At 40.1% G+C, this 19,695-nt stretch overlaps 1 protein-coding gene across 3 annotated transcripts in view; it reads right to left on the reverse strand.

Moving 5' to 3' along the window:
* The window catches only part of mindy2 (MINDY lysine 48 deubiquitinase 2), a 22,221-nt gene extending 4,650 nt beyond the window's left edge, over positions 1-17,571 (reverse strand). For all 3 annotated transcript variants that reach the window (XM_005741631.1, XM_005741630.1, XM_013913042.1), the window contains exons 1-6: positions 16,496-17,571; positions 16,079-16,136; positions 12,756-12,820; positions 4,764-4,922; positions 2,680-2,782; positions 1,584-1,726 (exon numbers count right to left, since the gene is read on the reverse strand). In XM_005741631.1, coding sequence (XP_005741688.1) covers positions 1,584-1,726; positions 2,680-2,782; positions 4,764-4,922; positions 12,756-12,820; positions 16,079-16,136; positions 16,496-17,425 — 1,458 coding nt within the window. In that variant the 5' untranslated portion in view covers positions 17,426-17,571. The remainder of the gene's footprint in view (positions 1-1,583; positions 1,727-2,679; positions 2,783-4,763; positions 4,923-12,755; positions 12,821-16,078; positions 16,137-16,495) is intronic.
* Between the last annotated feature and the right edge of the window lie 2,124 nt (positions 17,572-19,695).

The raw sequence follows: 19,695 nt of genomic DNA on the forward strand, positions 1-19,695 counted from the left end.
GTAAAAAAAATTACATAATTTTAACGTTTTGAGGCTATTAGATGTTACTAATAGTTACTGTTGTAACATTAAAATATGATTCTTTTATAAGGTTTTACAGTTGCATTAGTTAAAGTTAAAAACGGGTCACTTTAGTCTGTTGCTAGGTGGTTGCTAGGTAACATGGAGAGATAATATGTAATCTAGATAAGAACCTTCAGAGGCCTAAGATGTGCCTGTGTGCCAGTGTGGTTGTTGAATTTTGGATCAGGGAACGAGTATGTAGACAGACAAAGTTATATTGTTACTCTTATTGTTATTTTCCTTATAATTATGATTATTATTATAATGAGTTTGGTTACAAAATATTAAGTTGAGGAAATGTTGATTGTTCTATAATAATAAACTCTTTCACAGGATTAACTCTTTTGATGTCGGACATAAAGTGCTTCGGTATTTATCTGATCCCCTTCCTCGGATCCCCATATTAATTATTTGAAGGAGAATTATTTATGAAGAATAAAAACAACGTGCCAGTGTTCAGATTAAATCACATGCTAGACCCTACACATACAGTCTTCACAGATAAATAAGGCTGTTTAGCATGTATGTGTACAAGTTCATGCAAAGGTCTGCTTTGGAGTGATTACAAGAGACCATGGGCTGTTATTATGCTTTGTCAGATGGTTGTTGGGCACACACATGCACTGCTTTGCTTATATTGGCAACAAGTGTACTATTCAAAATGAAAGAACAGACACTCACTTCCCCTTCCGTGGATAACAGGAAAGGTTATTCCCTGCTGCAGATATATGGTAAGCAATGACCCTGTGAATGTGGTGTCTAATGTTATGTACACATAAATAAACAGCTTTCTTCAGACTGATGAATATATTAAAGCATATCATTAACTACACAGATGCCACTTAAAGGCAAAAGAACTACTCATCAGAAACAAGAAAGTGGTTGAGCTGTTTTCTGTGAGCTCAACTGTAACTTATTAACACGTCAGTAGGTTTGTTATGCATGTTGTGTAGCCCCTCCCACTAGGTCATTTGGACACTGCTGTCCCAGGTGAACATCCTCTGTGCAACCAATTGCACCTCGATTGAAAAAACAAACAAACACGGATTATACGTTGTGTTCATATATCACATACAATCTACAACAACTGACATTTAAAGGGCTGCAAGACTTGTTGCTGCTAGAGGGACAGATGGTATCATGACGTCCTGACCCATTTAAGCTGTTGCAATGTAGCAGTGGCTTCTTACATAAATCTAAACTCTTTACCCCTTTAAAGCATACTAAGAGTAACTCTTGAAGCTCTTTTCTGAGCTGAGCAGTTTCTGTCATATTCCAGACCTGCTTATGGAACAGAACGACTGGGTGTCGACAGGGTGGTCTCTGTCTATGCAACTACCCTTGGAAAAATCGTCAAACCTTGTCTTTATTGATATATACCAAGGTATCAAAACTTGCCATTAAGAGTACAGTGAAGGTTGCCAAATGCCGTCTTGATCAGGAAAATATATTAAATGCAAGTTACATCAATAAGGTTCACAGTCAGAGCAAATATGCCGTTCCTTTTTTGGTAGTTTTACCTTGTACTTGATCATGGTGCTGAAGTGATTATTCCTGAAAAAGACGCAGAGCTCTCCCTCCTGTACTGTAGATGTGAGCTCACACAGTCCATGGTAAGTCAGCTGGGTGGCTGTGCTGTTTAAAAACTGCTCTGCTACGATGCCTAATGAGAGAGAAGAGAAAAAAAAACGCAAAACAGAAAATTTAATGAAGTTAGATTAGAAAATGAAGAAACACTGATGACTTTTGATTTAAATTCCTTGGGGAATATAAAGCAGATTTAGGTGACTATAAATTTTAGTTCCTTTGTTTTGATTAGCTTTACGTGCTAGATCCCATAAAAGCTATTTTTGTCATTGAGCTACCACTTGGATGAGTCGCCTGGACTCCAATCAAGCAATCCCAGTTCATTCATGAACACAGGTCGCTACTTGGAAAGCTTTGTGGAAATTCTGCTGTAATGTCTATCCTCACTCTGAGCAACTCTGACTCTCTGCTCGAACTGGCAACCTTTACAGTCACATTTGACATCTGTACAACAGAGCAGCATTCAAAACTCAAAATCAGTGGAATGCTACCACTGAGAAACACTCTACCCTAGATTGTGAATGAATCTTTTAAAGATTTAATCAACTTTACACAAAACTCAGTTTTCTCAGAATTTAATCTCTGTCCAAGATAATTAAATGAACCATATGGGGACATCGACTAATGCGGTGATGTGTCGATGTGGTAGCAGCCCAGCTGACAACTACTTAGGAAGCTCAGTGTTGATTGAGCAAATATTTAGTAGAGAAGTTACAGACAGCTGGTAGGAACGCTGTGAGCCGAGGAAATAGGTCATTTGATGAGTAGTCACAAGTATGTCCTGGTTTTTATTTAAACTCAGTCTGTGGTTTTCTGGGGAAGCATGTCTAATGTAATGCCAACAAAAAAATGTTTCAGATTTTTTTTGTTTTTTTAAAAGAAAAAAGAAAAGAAAAATCTTTTTATTATTTTACTAAAATGTACAACTTTTCTCTTTTCTCACCAGCTTCAAGTACACAGGATCAAAAGAGAAGAAATGGGAGACTAGAAAGCAGTCGGGCAGATCAGGAGAGAAGAGAAAGCACTTACCTTCTCCTGCCAGCTCACTGTTGTCTGACTGTTTGCAGGATATTATCTTTTCGACCAGCTGGTTATAGCTGCAGTTGCCCACTGCCTTTACAATATCATGCATCTGTAAACAAAGATAAAAAGTGTGGGAAAGAACATTCAACAAGCTTTGATGTTGTTTTACTAAAAGCTGCAGAAAAACCAAAAGAAAATTTATGACAGCAGCTCCCCAAAAAGTTAACTTATTAAAATCTGTTACATTCACCTATTAAGTCTTTATACAGATTACACACTTATAAAGAACATGACCTTTCATTAACGTTTCTCAAAAAGACGATCAAATGGGAGAGTGCACTTAAAAGGTCACCTTTTAATGTCAGATCTGTTTTTGCTGTAAACATCTGCAAGTGGGAATTTATCATGACTCATAAGGACTTTGAGAACGATTAGATAAAGAAAAGCTGATAAAATAGAACAAAAATAGAACAAAAATAAAACTTTCAAAGAAAAGGTGAGCTGAAACTGGTACAAGAGTAAATTCTAATTACATGCTAATGGAGAGGTACGGTGTGAGCTGCATTTGGAGACTAATTCCAGTAGCTTGTATTGAAATGAGGAGATTGCCACCTACACTCATCATTTCTGTTCATGTCCAGAATAAAGAGCTTTCTGTTAAGGTGCATGCGTTATAGTGGATGGCTCATTTTTTTTAAAGGTTGGAGACCTCCTCCTCTCTCTGACAGGCTCCTAAGCCATGAACCAACTCAACCTCTCAGGTCCTCTGAAGCAGAACAAATGATTGTTCTCCGACTCGCCCCTGATACTGGAGACGCTGCTGGAACAAGCAACCACATCGTGCTCTGATAATGTTGGCACACATTTTGGACGAGTTTAAAACCAAATGAAAAACATTCTTGTTCATCTTTTTAATTGTCATTTCTTTTATCCAATCATTTTTAACATTATTGTTTTTCTTTTCACAAATCTAATAATAACACCCTAAGACTAAAGTCTTTGTGCTCCAGGTGCCCCCACTGAATGTATTATAAATTGGTTTCTAAAGCTTAATCCACCACCACAAAACATATGGAAGTAAAAGCATGCAAACATATAAAATTAGCTAAAAGTCATTGAAGCTACAAAATCTCTGTTTTATAAAGCTTTTTAACTCTGCAATGGCCTTATAATTACAACAAGGTGCTTCAATCCACATCTCTTTCTATTCTTTTTGGCACATTTTTTTTTTGTTTAATCATTTATTAATTTCCTCCCTGTTTGTGGGGTTAATCAGAACGATTTGTTTTTATGCTCTTGTTTTGACATTAATTTTTAAAGCGTCATATCGAGGATGTAAAGTCATGTGGCATGCAAATAAAGAAAAACATGACCTGTCGAAATGTAAAACTGCTTGAAAATGATGCTGCACTGTATGAGATGTTAGAATAAAGCACAGATTAAAAAACAAAAAAGGGGGCAAGTCAATACATGGAGACATGTGAACATGAAAGAGGATGTGCTGAAGTTCAAACTGAGCATCAGAATGGGAATAAAAGGCGATTTAAGTGACTGTGGTTGTGGCAGATGGGCTGATGTGAGTATTTCAGGAAGTGTTGAATTACTGAGATGTTCCCACACAACTATCTCGAGGTTTACAAGCCTGAAAAACAGAAAATATCCTCGGACCTGCAGTTCTCTAGCTGAAAATGTCTTCAATATGATAGGAAGGCAAAACTACCTCAACTAACCATTCATTACACCCAATGTATGCAGAAGAGCATCGTTTAATGCACAGCATGTAAAACCTTGAAGCAGATGGGCTACAGCAGCAGAAGACCCAGGTGCTGCTCCTGTTAGCTAAGAACTGAAAATTGAGGCTACAATTTGCAGTAATAAGTTAGAACAAGACTACTTAATTGGACTACAACTAAAATGAATTCAACGTCCAACGTATATGTGTGGAGAAAAAAACAAAAACAAAAAAACCCCAAAAAAACAGAAAACTGAGAGAATCCTTCAGTATTCATATTATGTTGAAGATAAAAAAAGAAGAAAAAGAAAACGGGCCGATTTCTACGGCAGTAAAGGCAAAATAAGATCCATCTCACCTGGGGGTCAACCAGCCAGCCGTGGTAAAGAGGGATGTCCAGCAGATCAAACACAATGCATTCTGGGGTGTACTCAAAGACTCGCACCCCGGTGAACTTCACATTCACGTCTAGACCTGTCTGCAGCTTATGCAACACTGCCATGGCATCACTCATGTTCTAGAAAACAGAAAGGACACAGCGCAGCAGCGTGAGACACAGATGTTATACAAATCAAATTGAACTGATCAGAAAAAATGCAAGTAATCACAACAGTTGCTGGGGTCCTCGTGGATCAATTTCTAGAACTTTAAAATAAACCATTAGCTGTCACTTACACCAATACAAAAACCTGCTTTCATGTAGTTTTGTCAGATCACATTATTTTATTGTAGCGGAGTTATTTTCATATATACTGCTCTTTTTACTTTTTGCTCAATCAGTCAACTTCATGCAATTAAATATTGCTGTGATTGTTTCACGCCGTAACAAACCACACACAGTTCATCTTTTCATCTAAACTCAACAACATCAGTATATGTTTTAAGCGGCTAATAATAATATTTTATTTTTTCCTTTCAAAAATTCAAGTAAAGCAGATTTTTACTTTTTGTTTGCTTGCAGCAGTTGGTAAGATCAACTTTAAATGTCGTTTCTTCCCTCAATGTGTCATGTCTTTATGACCAGATGATGGGAGATGACTCACTGTAGCCGAAAGATGCACTGACGTCACTTTTTCGCATGATACCACCCCCCTGCCGCTATCACACTGTGACAAAACAAACCCACTGTGGCTGCTATGAACGGACTGAGCTGTGATACCAGGAGGCGAAAAAAATACAAACAAACAACAAAAGTCCTGAAAAAGTAAAAAAACTGAATCCACATCCATCTATCGTTCAGATTAGATCATGTTTTATGCCGTGTACCCGACAGTAGTGGCTGGGCACAGAAACCAGGAGAGAATCAGAGGCTCCTGATTTGTACGTGGTGTGGTAAATGGGCTGTATTTATATTGTATAGCATCTTATTGAAGATCTTTAATATGGACACTGGAGGAGCTGGGAATCAAACCTATGGAACTACAAACCTTTAACCCCCAAACAGAGAGCACAAACTGGCATTCTGGGTATAACAGTTAAATCCTGGAAAACCTGGATGACTGAGCCTATTTGTCAGATATGACCGGTCCCCGTTGCAGTAAGTTTGTGAATACAGTTCCATGTCATTGTGTTTCACCTGTGCACTTAATTTTCCATCATAAACAGAGTGCTGATTTGCTTTATTTTGCTTCAGTTTTCCCTCACCCACTTCTCAGTGTATTCTTGTTAAAATGTTCTTAAAGTCGAGTTTAAATTCTTAATAGCTTACCCATGTTTTAAAAGTGCTTTACACAAGTCAGTGCACAGTGGCAGATACTTTAGAGGCACAGAAAAAAGGGTGAATGCAGCAGTGGACAAAGCTTTCAACATTTAAATTCCTGTAAAAATAAGATTTCTTATTTAGTTCCTCTTGTAATGAGTGGGCTGAGTTTTTCAAGGTCTGCTTGAGAGAAAAATGGGAAATTCTGGCATATTTCTCAGTTGAAAAAAGTGCGACTGCACAACCTTTGTAAGTTTTAAACAAAACAAAACGAAACAAAACACCTGTTTATGTTCAACTCCTTGAACAGAAACCCACAGGAAGGTCTTGGATTTTGTGTAAACACAACCTAAAAACATAGTTCGCAGGTGAGAAAACAGGGAGGCCTGAAGCTAAACCGTAACCTAGTTGTTGTGTTTTCATAGAGACCTGCATTCAAACCCTGCACACTCTTCTTGCCCAGTGACTACACAATCACTGCACAGAGGCTGCAGCCCAGATACCACCTAATAAGCAACATAAGAAGAAAATAAGGCCTAACAGGCAGAGAGCAGGATCCCTGCAGAAAAAGCCCAAACAAACAAACAGTCGTATGAATGAGACGGCATCATTTTGCATGAGATTCAAATTGTTTCAGTCACATCCTGCATATTAGAACCTGACTGAGAGCTTGTATGCCACTGCTATTTTTCAATTAAAGCCAAATCCAACAGTACTGAGAAAAACATTGTCTTTTACACTGATAAGAAAACCTCTCACTATGGAGGAATTAGTCTCTATGTGTGCGCCTGTACTCCGCTTTTGTTGACAACTGCTCATCCTCTTTTCTTCACACTTAGCAGGTGTACAGTTGGGGACCCAAGGAAATGCCATGCTTGGTGTAAAGTTGTCTGAATGAGCTGCCCTAATATTGATAGTTAAATGTTGTGTTTTTTGTTATGCTTTAACAACACCATGTTTTTAATAATGACTTCCTCGGGATGCTGCTCGTTCTAAACTCAAAGCATTCGCACACATTTTACCACCTAATGTGAAGTTGTTTGGGAGGCCATCTTTAGTAACTATCAGCTGTTCCACAATCTTCACACACTCCCACACACACAAACACACCCCGTCCTCTTTACAGTAATGTTTTAGGTGTGTGCTAGCTCTTTTCCTCCTTTGTTATTGCAGCACACATACACACGATGATCCACAGCACATGGCTGACCCTGATCAGTGTGCTATAGATACATAAAAAAGGCTTTTCTGATATAGTAATACAAAAACATGTTTTAAGTATATTTCAAACAAATATCAGCAAATCTTTATTTTTTTTTTCTCACATTTAGAAAGAAAAATTTTAATAGAAAAGTCTCTGGTTGTACTTCTCATTAGCCATGTTTTGACTGGTGGATTTTCATTATCTCTGTAGAGTAAAAAGGTTTTAAAGCAGACACAAATACATCGTGCGTAAGTGGAAAATCCTTTTCTGTGGATCCGACTGGCATTCTTTCTTTATCGGTAAGAGAGGATTTAATTAGAAAACCAGCCTTTTTACTTCACCGTATGAATATTAGAGCAAATACTCTATATACATAACTGCACCACACACCTGAGGACCCAATGAGAGAGACTAATTCCTGCACTCAGCCTCAGAGCAATGTTTCCCAGCTGGCACTAAACCTCTCCTGCCATTTAACTCTGAAATCAAGATAAGCCTCGCAGCTGAGCCCGACAACTCTATTATGAGTGTATAGTGTGTTCTATGGGAAGATTAAAAAAAAAAGTTCCACAAACCAAAAACCAATTACCACCGTCACACATACCAGAAAGATAAATACGAGCCTACAAAGTGGAGATTTATTTGCATTTTTCAGTTTTTAAATTCTAATATTAAACGATTAAACCCCATTTATTTTCTCTCAGCTGTATTGCATTATAAAAATGCCTTCATATGTTTAATCAGTTAAAAACTTCTCTTGTCCAAACTAATAATAATAGTAATTCCAAGCAGCTGTAGGGAAAATGCTTCCAAATGAATTATAGAAATGTTTTCTAAGGGTTTTGTCTGACACAAATCAATTTTATTATTTTGGACATGACTTTGCACACATTTTCCATAAAACTATGAATAAAATATGGTCTTACTATTATGATCTAGTTTGAATCACTATGCAAATGAAAAACTTTATTTCTGTGATACACTACATCTAATATGCAAGCATCGAAATGTCTTCATGTTTTCAGGGCAGTTTGCGTGGACTCAGGAGTGACCGGCGGTGTCAAACATAAAGCCCAGGGGTTAGAACCAGCCCTGGTAAAGACTCCAATCAGGCCCACTGGATAGTTTTGAAAAATGTGAAGGAGGGGATACATTTTGGACTTTTAACTATAAAAGACCTCCCCGCAAAGCCATTTATACCACACCAGACTAAATAAGTAATAGACAAACAATAAAAAGGCAGAAAAATTCCCACTATCTAATACAGAAATGTCTTTCCTTTTTCCCCTGTTTTTCCCACAATGGCTTCAGAGTATTTTCTGTGAAGTGTTTTGACATCCCCCTGCTAGCAATAGGATCGTGTCCAATAAGCGCTGGGCTGCTCCAGCTTTGACCCTTTGGTGCACAGAGCTGAGGTGGAAAGCCCACAGCTGGCTCATCTGAGTGTGTGGATTAGGATGCTTATAAGCGGCAGTGATGGGAGGATTAGCAGGGATGTGTAATGGACCACATCTCCTCATTTTAGGGCAGAGAGCTCCAACAGCAGATGAGCGCTCGTGGATCAGATGATTAGCACTGCGTCACGCACACGTTCATCTAGCCCCGCCGTGTTACACTTCCACAGCGTAACATTAGCATGGTACTCTGCTGGGGCCTTGCAGTTTGTTTGTTTTTTACACAGTCTAAGCGAAGGTGTCTAAGGGCAGGCCTCTCTGCTTCTCTCTCTGAGCACATGAGGGACTTTGTTCCCAAAAGGATTTATTTTCTTAAGATGAAGGTTCCAATTAAGAACAGAACACATGTAGCCGTTCCCACTTTACAACATAATGAAGCCAAGAAATCACCGTGACACCAGTCATGCAGAAACAATAAGAAGATGCTCGCTTTATTTCTAGATTTGAAAGAACATAAAATCTGATTGTTACTCTGAAGAAACACAACTGAGCACCAGGTTGAGTGTATGAAAAAGAAAGTCCAATTTTAAAGTGCTATAATTATGCAGCCTTTCCAAGACCAGTAACGATCAAAACACACACTGTCAGAAAGATGGGATTTGTGACTTTCATGTGGTTGTTGGTAGGTAACATAACAACAACAGCAACTCCAGAGATGATTTCAAAAGTATGGGACGAGTCTGAGCACTGTATGCCGTGTGTCTGGAGGGAAACAGCACTAATGACTTTATACTTTGTAATCAGCTGTGTTTTAAAAATGACCACAAAGCTTCTGTCCATTACTGTCCAGCGCTATGAAATCAGAGGATTCAGAGGATGCACTGTACATTTTATGTCACTGTGAAGCAAACAGAGAATAGTGAATACAGCTGTCAGATATTTGTTGTCTGTGCAAGCTGATGCATATTTTATGCGTCTGCCTGCAGTCATCTGTGTACATCTACACGCCAGATAAATCTTTATACATATACACAATAGATCTTTGAGCCTAAAAAACATCAGTCAATGAATGGAGGCCAGCAGCCTCAGAAGTCTTACATAATGTCATGATGACCCATTAGTTTGAGGTGTTAATTATTAACAGTTTACAAGACGGCAATGTCCCACAAAGTGGGACACACTTTTTGTGCTGGCTCACATCTGCAGCGTTTGATACTCAATATTTTGGTCATCAGATTCAAGACAAATCTAGATCTGTCTAAATCATGGGGGGAATATTTCTTTTTCCCAATAGAGCAGAAAAGCAAACCAGGTCCTAAAAGAAATCAGTTTCTTTCTGACAGTGTCAAAGCATCAAGCTTCATAGAGATAAATTTTTTGCAAAGGAGCCCTCGCAATGGATTACACTAAATTGTACAAACGCATTTAAGAAAGAATTTACTGAAATTTAATGGAAAAAAATAAACAAAACAAATAAAGATGACACATCAAACATTGAGAACTTTGACACTAATTAGTAGATGACAGGTCCAGACAGCAGGGAGGCCAGCTTAGCACAACAGTGCAATTGCAATATGTGTGGTTTTCCACCGTTTTCACTAAAACCAAGCACGGATTCACCGAGTCTGGATGAAACTTGTTTAGCTTTAATGGTGCCTTCACAAATGTGTGAGTTAACCAAGCTGTGTGCACTGATGCATCCACAGAGGGTCACTCTCCTTGTTAGCTCACAGGATACAGCCTTTAGGATTTCTTTCATGGATACCCTTCCTGTGGCCTAAAGGTCACTGCCATTCAACCTCATTTTTAAACTGTCCCCTGCGTACAAGACTCATTAAATATTAAATACCCAAACTCTGACCACCAAACTGACCATTACCGCAAAAATACTCAGCCTCTATTCGTATTGATTCAATTCAATTCAATTTTATTTATACAGCCCCAAATCACAACAACAGTCGCCTCAAGGCGCTTTATATTGTAAGGTAGACCCTACAATAATACATACAGAGAGTTAGTTTAGTTTTAAGACCTGGCCCCTGGTTTTTGAATTTTTGAAACATGCTGCTTGCATCCAATTCAAAATAACCACATACATAAAATGTTTTTTTTCAGTTGGTACTTTTACTGTAGTTGTTATAAAATACAAGGTTGAAAAGACCTGCAAATTACCTTTTACACAACAAACCTGATAAACTGGCAACTCTGCGTAGACATTCATTTCTCATCTTTTAATTAGATAGAGCCAACTCGGATTAAATCAGGCTCTGATACCACAACCCACACAACTGAGAGCATACTATAACTCCTTCAGTAATCTGCACTACATAGGGACCTCCATAAACCTTATAAACTGGGCTGTATGATTTGTTTTTTTAATTGTAACTTATTCTATTATCTAAAGTTTATTAACTACAGTCAATGCTGGCTTATTTCGACAGAGATTTCAAACATACCACACACAAATATTCTGCCTTCATTAATGAAAAATCCACACTTAAGGGCATATAGAAATTCAGAGTCATGCTACAGCTGCTGGGACTGTACCTGCTTCACTCAGCGCAAAATACTTGTGAACAATGATCGATACTATGAATGACACTAAATAAGAACAAGAGAGGATGCTTAAACCCAGCCCGCTTCCTTCAGTGATTGTGGATGAATCACAGTGTTCAGCTGGGTCCACTGAGACGAAAGCCTAGCAAAACTACACTCACTTCCTCAGCTTCACCGAGTAAATATTTAACAATAGCTAAAGAGCAGCCGTGCATCTGCTATTTTAATCCGCATGCACTCCTGCGACAGATGATGACTTTTAAGCGGAATTTATAAATAGAATTACTTCGGTTATGAACTCCTAGCATCCTTTTCAAAGTCGGGGTAACTTCATTTGCATTTTGCATCAATCCAATGAGAAACGGAAATATGTCTCTGCAACATATCAAGAAGAGGGCACCATCTGATTCTCATCCACGACACATCTCAGACTTGTTCCTTTTCAAATCATAATTTCCAGCTTCCAAGAAGCCTTGGCCACTGTAGTCTCCACATAACTGTGTCAACCAGCCCAACTGCAAACGCAGGCGGCAAACGGACACAAGGACACCCACATGCAAAACAGCTCCCGGGCCAGTATCTAGGATTAGACCACCATAATAACTATGCAACGCATACCCTGACCACTCCCTTACTCTGAATGCTGAGGACACTGCTGATTTATTCAAGAGGTTGTATTTCAGCTCAACTTAAATTTAGAAAGGTCGCTCCAGAGAGCTTCTATGAAGAACCTATGCGCATTATTTTTGCCCTTTCTGAACGAGGGACAAGTGTGGCTTGAAATCATTCACAGATGTGCTGGTGCTCTGCCACGCAAATGGAGAAGAGGCAGGGCCCTTCCCACACTCTGAGGCAGGCAGTGGAGATGGGAGGAAGCAAGGGAACCACAGCTCCATCTCCAAGAGCCTCTCACTGTGAGCCACACACATACAGCCTCAGTAATAGCCGGGAGCTGAACTTACCCAAGCGTCTCTAAGCATTTACTGCCATGTGAAACAACATAATCTGACACTGTTGACCCTTTTTGTTCCCTGGGCCTTGCAAGACACATCTTATGTAACATACAGAGCAATGGAAGGAAAAAGAAAAGCTGGGCTGCAGTCGTATGTATGCAGTTTGCAATCAACTCGACCCTTATTACCATATTATGGAACATCCGCTGCCCTTCTCTGCTATGTCAATGCAAATGTGCAAACCCGTTGTAGTTTAAACAAGCAGCTACACGGGGTGTTGGCAGGACATGAGACACAGCAGCGCGGCAGTGTCGTCACTGTAGTAAAAAGAAATCTCAATAGAGACAGCGAGCAGAGCAGATAGCTCGTGTTAAACGTGCACATTTGTCGTTTCAACAGAGAGGGTGAGAAGAGAGCAAGAGAGTGAGAGCCAACTCATCCAAAACAGCCCTCGCTCCTCCTCAAGCACCGTGAACAGTCAGCAGCTTACTAATACACACATAAGCAAAAACACACGCCTGCTTAGGTATGAGTCAGGCCTTACCTGCTCATAGTTTAACCGCTGAGCTTCTGATATCTCTTTAGGTTTGGTTTCCAGGATGTAGTCACCTGGAGGGAGAGAGAGAGAGAGAGAGAGAGAGAGAGAGAGAGAAAGAGAGCGATATTGGCAGATATGTCGAGTCATATTCCAGAGCAACGCAATTACTATCTGGATTGGAACTCATTACATGGAGTAAAGATTGTAACAGATGTTGTGAACTGTTTCTAGTGCTCACTGGTAGATTTTGCACTGGTCGGCTGTATCCCAAAAAAAGGTCTGTGACAAATATGGAGGATGAGCTGAATCTCGGTCATCTGTGGCATCACCTGAAAGCTCCGCTGACTCACCTCTATAGCAATACAGGCTGTGCCAGAGGGCAGAGCCTGGCAGATGTCTGGCTCCTCTTTTATTTATTTATTTTTTTTGCCCTGATCAGTACTACCAACATGCAAGTCTTCACTCAACAAACTGAGACTTTACAGTACATCAGCTGTCGACAGATAAGTTTCAAGATGCGCCAAAAACACAGCTGACCGTTACATCTCAAGACAAAGGTTTCCGCTCGTTGCTAATTGTCTTGTTTTTCATTAGGATCTCACTGATGAACATTTCCAGCATTGCAAAGGGCAAATACATTCTTCCCCTCGCTGTGAATGCTTTACTGCCGTCTACTCCTTACTTTTAAAACTCTTGAGCAAGTGGTTTTCAAAAATGTTTCACAAAGAATCATAAATTTATTAGGAACTGGCAGGAGTATCGTGCTGCACTGTCAACACATATTTTCCCTGAGAACTGCTCAGAGGAATGCCATGGACGCCTACGTTAGTCGACAACATCTATATTAAGTGAAAACAGCTACACGTTTAGGATAAAAACTGCTTTCATATGCATCTTCCTCAAACAGAACAAGTGGAATACATCCAATAAAAAGAGCCTCTTAAGCTTTCTTTTGTGTGATTAGTGCTTTATAATTGTAATGACGCAGTGGTTTCTTTGTGCGTATGCTGTGGGAAATAACTGCCCAGTTCTGAACTTGGCTTTCAAGTAAAATGAAATAAAAATACAAAGCTCAGCAAAGGCTTGTTACGTTCTTCAACCTTTATTGGGACTTATGATATCGTGTGCCAAATGCATGCTTCACAAACAAACCGGAAAAGCAAGCGGATGCATTCACTCGGGCTTGGTATAGCCCTGCTGCCGTCTTCTACAACTGTAAAACACAAGCTTGCTTTTCACAAAATGTTTGATCAGACAGTAGCCTAAAAACCACCTCTGTCTTACTTGCTGAACTGGACAGCCTTGACAAAGACTTTAGTGCAAGTCAAGATTTTTTCCAGCAGGGGGCCTGCCAGCTGACTGCTTTTACTACAGCAAGTCCACAACTGGGAAAACCCCTCACTGCTGACCTGTTGACTCACTGATCCCTGACAGTCACTTAATATCTGTATCTATCTGCCGGATCTCTGGCATGCTACGCTGCTTACTCGTGAGCTGTGATACTCAACCATTGGCCTTTTAAAAACACCACTTCTGAGCTTGGTGTTTACATGTTACGACAAAGAGGCTATCCAGAAGCCCCTTAACGCTACGCAAGACTGTGTGTGCCGCAATTATGTGCAAGCACAAGGTACCACACGCACACAGCAATTTTAAATGCACATAGTGATCAGGCCGCACAAATCTGCCACTGTCTGTCAGTGTGATCAACAGAGACGAGGTATGTCTCACACACAAGTAATCCTAGTAAATCTGTTGTAAAACCTTACGTGGATCATTGTGCACTGGAGAGTGACACAAGTGTGGATCGGTGACTCTAACTCTGAAGAGCCCCTTGCTAATGTGACACTTTATTTTGATATTTGAAGTTTAATTTTAGTTATGAATGACAGGACACAGCTCCTGTTTCCTCTGCAGCAGCATGAGACTGGCTGATGGGGGATTCCCCTGTGCTGCTATATATATAATATATATATATATATATGACCAGTATTGGGGAGTAACGGAGTACATGTACCGCCGTTACGCATTTCAAATACAAAATATGAGTAACTGTATTCCGTTAGAGTTACCGTTTAAAAGGTGGTATTCAGAATACAGTTACTTTGTTGAAATAAATGGATTACACGGCGGTCTTTTCCTGTTTCATATGTTAGGCTATGCTCTCTCTATTTTTGGTAATTCCACACTGGTGGAAACCCAAACAAAACACGCATTAAGAGGCTCTAATGCCTGTGTCTCAATCTTGAGGCTCATGTCACCTCTACTTGCACAATGACGTGAAGAAATATTTTTTAAAATGATTTAATATGAAGGCAATAGGCAGAGTGTTACAGGCATCGCCCTAAAGAATGTAGCCTCATGGGCAGTGTAGTCCGTGCTGCAGGGAGAATGGACTGCCATACCCGTTATGTGCGAGCAAGGGAGGGAGGAAAAAGGAGAAAAGTACGAGTTGTCACCGAGCAGAAACGGGAGATGGAAGCATGTAAATATAATAATAACCACTACAGCCAAAAAGAGTGCCTGACAAGCCCAGTTGTAAGTAAGCTATTAGGACTCAGACTGTAGGACTGTACACTGTGTTCCTGTTTTTCTCCGACACAATAAGTTCCTTTGGAGCAGCCTTTCAACGCATCTCTCTGTCTCTCGCTAGCAAAGTTGACCCACACAACAAAGTAAAGCCAGTTTTCGGCTACGAGCCCGACACGGAACCCGGCGTATTAGCCAGAGGTCCCTTTACCTCGGTTTGACCTGTTTTATATACGCTCAGAATAGTTTTCTATACGAGATCGCTGCAAAAAAGCGCAGCCTTACCTAATGTCCACCCTACTGTTACTCATTTTATGTTAAGATTTAAACATCCAGTTAGTATTGGTATGGCGAGTAACCCTCAATAAATCACACAGCAATAGTACATTCATGTAGTTGTAAAAAACATGACAATATATTAAGTAATCCAAAGTATTCAGAATACTCTCATTGAGTAACGTAACGGAATACGTTACAAAATACATTTTGGGGCCTGTATTCTGTAATCTGTAGTGGAATACATTTTAAAAGTAACCTTCCCAACACTGTATATGACCTGCATGTAACCGCTCATTAGAGAGGACATGAAACACAAGAACGCTTATGAGGGCACTGAAACTCAGTGGCTTTGCAGGCTTCTATGTTTACAAGTGCATGGACTCATGGGCGCCACTCCAAATGCAGGTTAGTGTGATGCTGTAGGAGCAGCCCAAGACACTGCTACTGGATTATGCTGCTTTTTGGACTTGTCACTGAACACACATGGGAGACTAAGTGCTGTCAGGATTACAAAGACTTACCGAGATACTCCATCAGTTGCTCAGCAGTTATAATTTCCATCATAGGTGGCATCTTAACCTGCAACAGACGTGCATGCAGAGCCATAGTTCATTAGTAATTTTTAAAAACAACACAGCGGGACAAATATGTAAAAGATACGTACATCATATATCCTGTAAGCACTTAAGGCGTTTGGGCATGATGGTTTAACTAGTGAAATCACGTAAAGACGTGTCTTGGCTGAAATTAATAAAAAAAAAAGATAATGCAGAGCGATGAGACTGACAGTTGTGTTATTAAGTTAAGTCTTAATACACACTTTTTCTTTATAAAGGCATGAAACCTGTCAGAGCTCAGAGATGCATTAAGAAATCTGCCTAATTATATCAGTGCAAAATCAAGTTTGCATTGATCCACAGTCATTTCCAAGCCTTTACCTTCCATGCAAGCAGAAGGACATTCATGATGGCCAGTAATGGACAGGGGCCATTCTCGTTCTGGGTGATGATCGGCGTATTCTCCTCCCTCCATTTGATCCACTTAATGTGGTATATGGACTGGCCGGCGGCCCTGTCCTTCGCATATGAACTCTTCGTGCCATCAGCCCCGTACTCGTTCTGCAGGGCCAAGGCCAGTCCTCTTTCCTCCAGCCCCTCACTGTTCAGGTCAGAGCTGGGGCAGGAGTTGAGGTTGGAGAAGGACTCGAGTGAATCTATGCTTCGAGACTCTCCACCGAGACTGGGATCGGGGTCACTCCCACTCGGCAATCCCTCTGATAAGGCGTTATCAGCGGGCAGCCCCGACTTTACGTTTTCTGTGTTTGCATTGTCCGGACACAGATTAGTCGGTTTGGCAAGTTTTGTCGGCTCACTTTCTCCGCTGGCGGAAACCTCAGCCTGCACATCTGCGCTCTCTTTATCGGGAGGTGAGGACGAGGCGTCGGTTTTGTTGTTTACCAACTTTGAGGCACCACCCTGGCTATCTTTTGCGGCCACCACAGAGTCATGCCCCATCCCGTTACTGATCTGATCGGACCCCGACCACAATTCGCTCGCCTCGGCGTTCTTCTTCTTCTTCTTCTCGTATCCCTCCTCTTGCTGCTGCTCGGGGAGGACTTCGACCACTTCTTGCACGTCAGACTTCCCGGCACTGGTACTGGAAGTGACATTACTGGGAGCACCATCGGTTGTGGTGCTGATATTATAACTAACGTTAACCAAACTACTGAGAGGAGCCTCACTATTCTTGCATTTGTCGGCTGTTCCTTTCACTCCAGCGACAGTAGCAGCTTCGCCCATTTCTCCCGCAATCGTAGCACACAAAGAGCTCCCGTCAGCGTCTCGATGCAAGTTTGCATTTTTCTCCATTTCGGTTTACGAGTTGTCGACAGATTTTAGCTAAATTGCAGCGGTAGCTTCGGTCCCAAAGACGCCATGACAACTCTGCGAGTGACGTCATCAGAGTGAATTGCTTTCAGGCCGAACGAGGGGGGCGGCAGACAACCAGTGGTGCGTTTTGGGTCACCTCGTATTCTGTAAACTCTAAAGCTTATCACTCACATTAAACCGCGTGACCCACTCGACGTGTTACTTAATCTACGTGTCTACACACCATTTTACCACTATGGTGACAAGCTTACATTTCACGCCTTAACATTTATCTGTCATTTACTTAAACATAAATAAATATATAAAATGTAGAATATTTCTCAGTTTGAAACTAACGTTGCGTCCCAGACGAGCTGAAAGTGAGAGCTTTGCGTTTATCTAATAAATAATAAAAAAATTAAAAACATTTAAAAGTATTTGCATCAGCTGAATCACATGTAGAATAACTTAATAGTCGGGCTGCCTTTCAAAGCGCTAAAATGTTCAGGTGGTTACTTTTACGAGTACTCGTAAATTGATAAGAGCCTGGCGTAGCCGTGACCGCTTTGCGTCCCAGTGCACGCGCATTTGTATTGCGTGATCTCGCGTAGCTGGACCTCCCAGGTCCAACTTTGGATATCGCGAGGTTGTCACTGTCTGTGAGTTTTAAAAATTCACAACAAAGTATACTTTTTGTTGGATGTGTTTTATTAATTTGTTGTTTGACAGTTTAGTGTATACTTTTGTGTCTACTTTTTTAATCCTTGTCTATTTTTTAATACAAAAAGATAAATAAAAATACATACATACATACATACATACATACATAAATTTTAAAAAGCACAAGAACGGAGTAATCTTTGAGTAGATTAAATTTTCCCACACTGGAAATTCTTGAGATAGAGCTCTGGCTGTGCAACAAAAACCACATCTGACAGTTATAGATCCCACGTGTAGTAACGTTTTATAGACACTGGGTGGGAGAAAATACTCAATCTAGCACAAGAAGCGCAATTTAGGGTTTCAGCACAGATTTTACAGGCATAAATTTCTGCCACAGATAGTATTTAGTAACGTCCTATAATGACAAAACCCAGAAAAAGCTGCAAAAGTGAAATATACAAAAAATTCTTAATAAAGTGTTATATTTGAAAAGAGGTTTGGCTCTCAATATCACAGTGGAGCTACATGAAAATGATTGTAGAAGTGGGCAGCTAAGGAAAAAGGTCGTTTTACGTGGCCATTATTATAAGTTTGACAGGTTCACACAAAAGATTATCCCTGTTTTGATCTATTTTGAAGTCTGCATCAAAACTGAGAATTATTTATAGGCCAGTCACAGGATGTCAGTCACAGTCACTTCTGGGATGTGAAGCACCTAGATTTTGTGGTTGCAGACTGACAGACCACAAAAATGACCACATGTTATCGCCTAAAAATACAAGTGACATACCCCTTACTTTCATACGTAAACATAACCCTTGCGAATTGTAGGTTAACATTAACAGCAAAGTACATGTCAGATTATTATTATTATTGGGGGGGGGGGGGTTATATAAATGAGATCTATTTTATTTCTTTTGTCATCTACAGGTTAATATAAAGAGGGGAACTTCTTAACATTGCATGCTTGTTTTGTCATTTTGAGTGATGTGGCTGCCCATAATTTTCTAGTCTGCAAAGAGAACAAACAAACTTGGAAGTCCATCTCTCTCCTGTCTCAATAATTTACACATTTTCTTTTTCAGTTCTAATTCTTTATTTGCATTGATTTCTTTGTTGTTGTTGTTGTTGTTGTTACATGCCCACAAACAATATTGTGTATTGTTTTCACTTGTTTTTAGATCCTGCTATATGCATAATCTCTCTTTTAGTATTACAAGCCTCAGCATTCTCTAATGCAAGACACTTGTGTCCTTTCAGCATTGGAAATACATCTGTCTCTTCAGCTGATCACTGATGCTGTTCACTGAAGCCTCATCAGAAATTATCTCAGCGGAAGGGCGGCTTTCAAGAAGCAATTCTTACGAAAGGGAAACAAGGAGAAAAGGCTGAGGTATGCTAGATTACACAAGAACTAAGCTGAAAATCAGCTGCAACAGGCCCGATGGAGTGAGGAATCCAAATGAGACATTTTGGGTTCAAGTCATAATTAGAGCAGCTCAGGAGAGAGGTTCAATTCAATTCAATTCAATTCAATTTTATTTATATAGCGCCAAATCACAACATAAGTCGCCTCAAGGCGCTTCATAGGTGCAACAGTGAGATGC

Source organism: Pundamilia nyererei, unplaced genomic scaffold (assembly GCF_000239375.1).
Source record: "Pundamilia nyererei isolate P.nyererei 1_Seehausen unplaced genomic scaffold, PunNye1.0 scaffold00112, whole genome shotgun sequence".
Taxonomy (NCBI): domain Eukaryota; kingdom Metazoa; phylum Chordata; class Actinopteri; order Cichliformes; family Cichlidae; genus Pundamilia; species Pundamilia nyererei.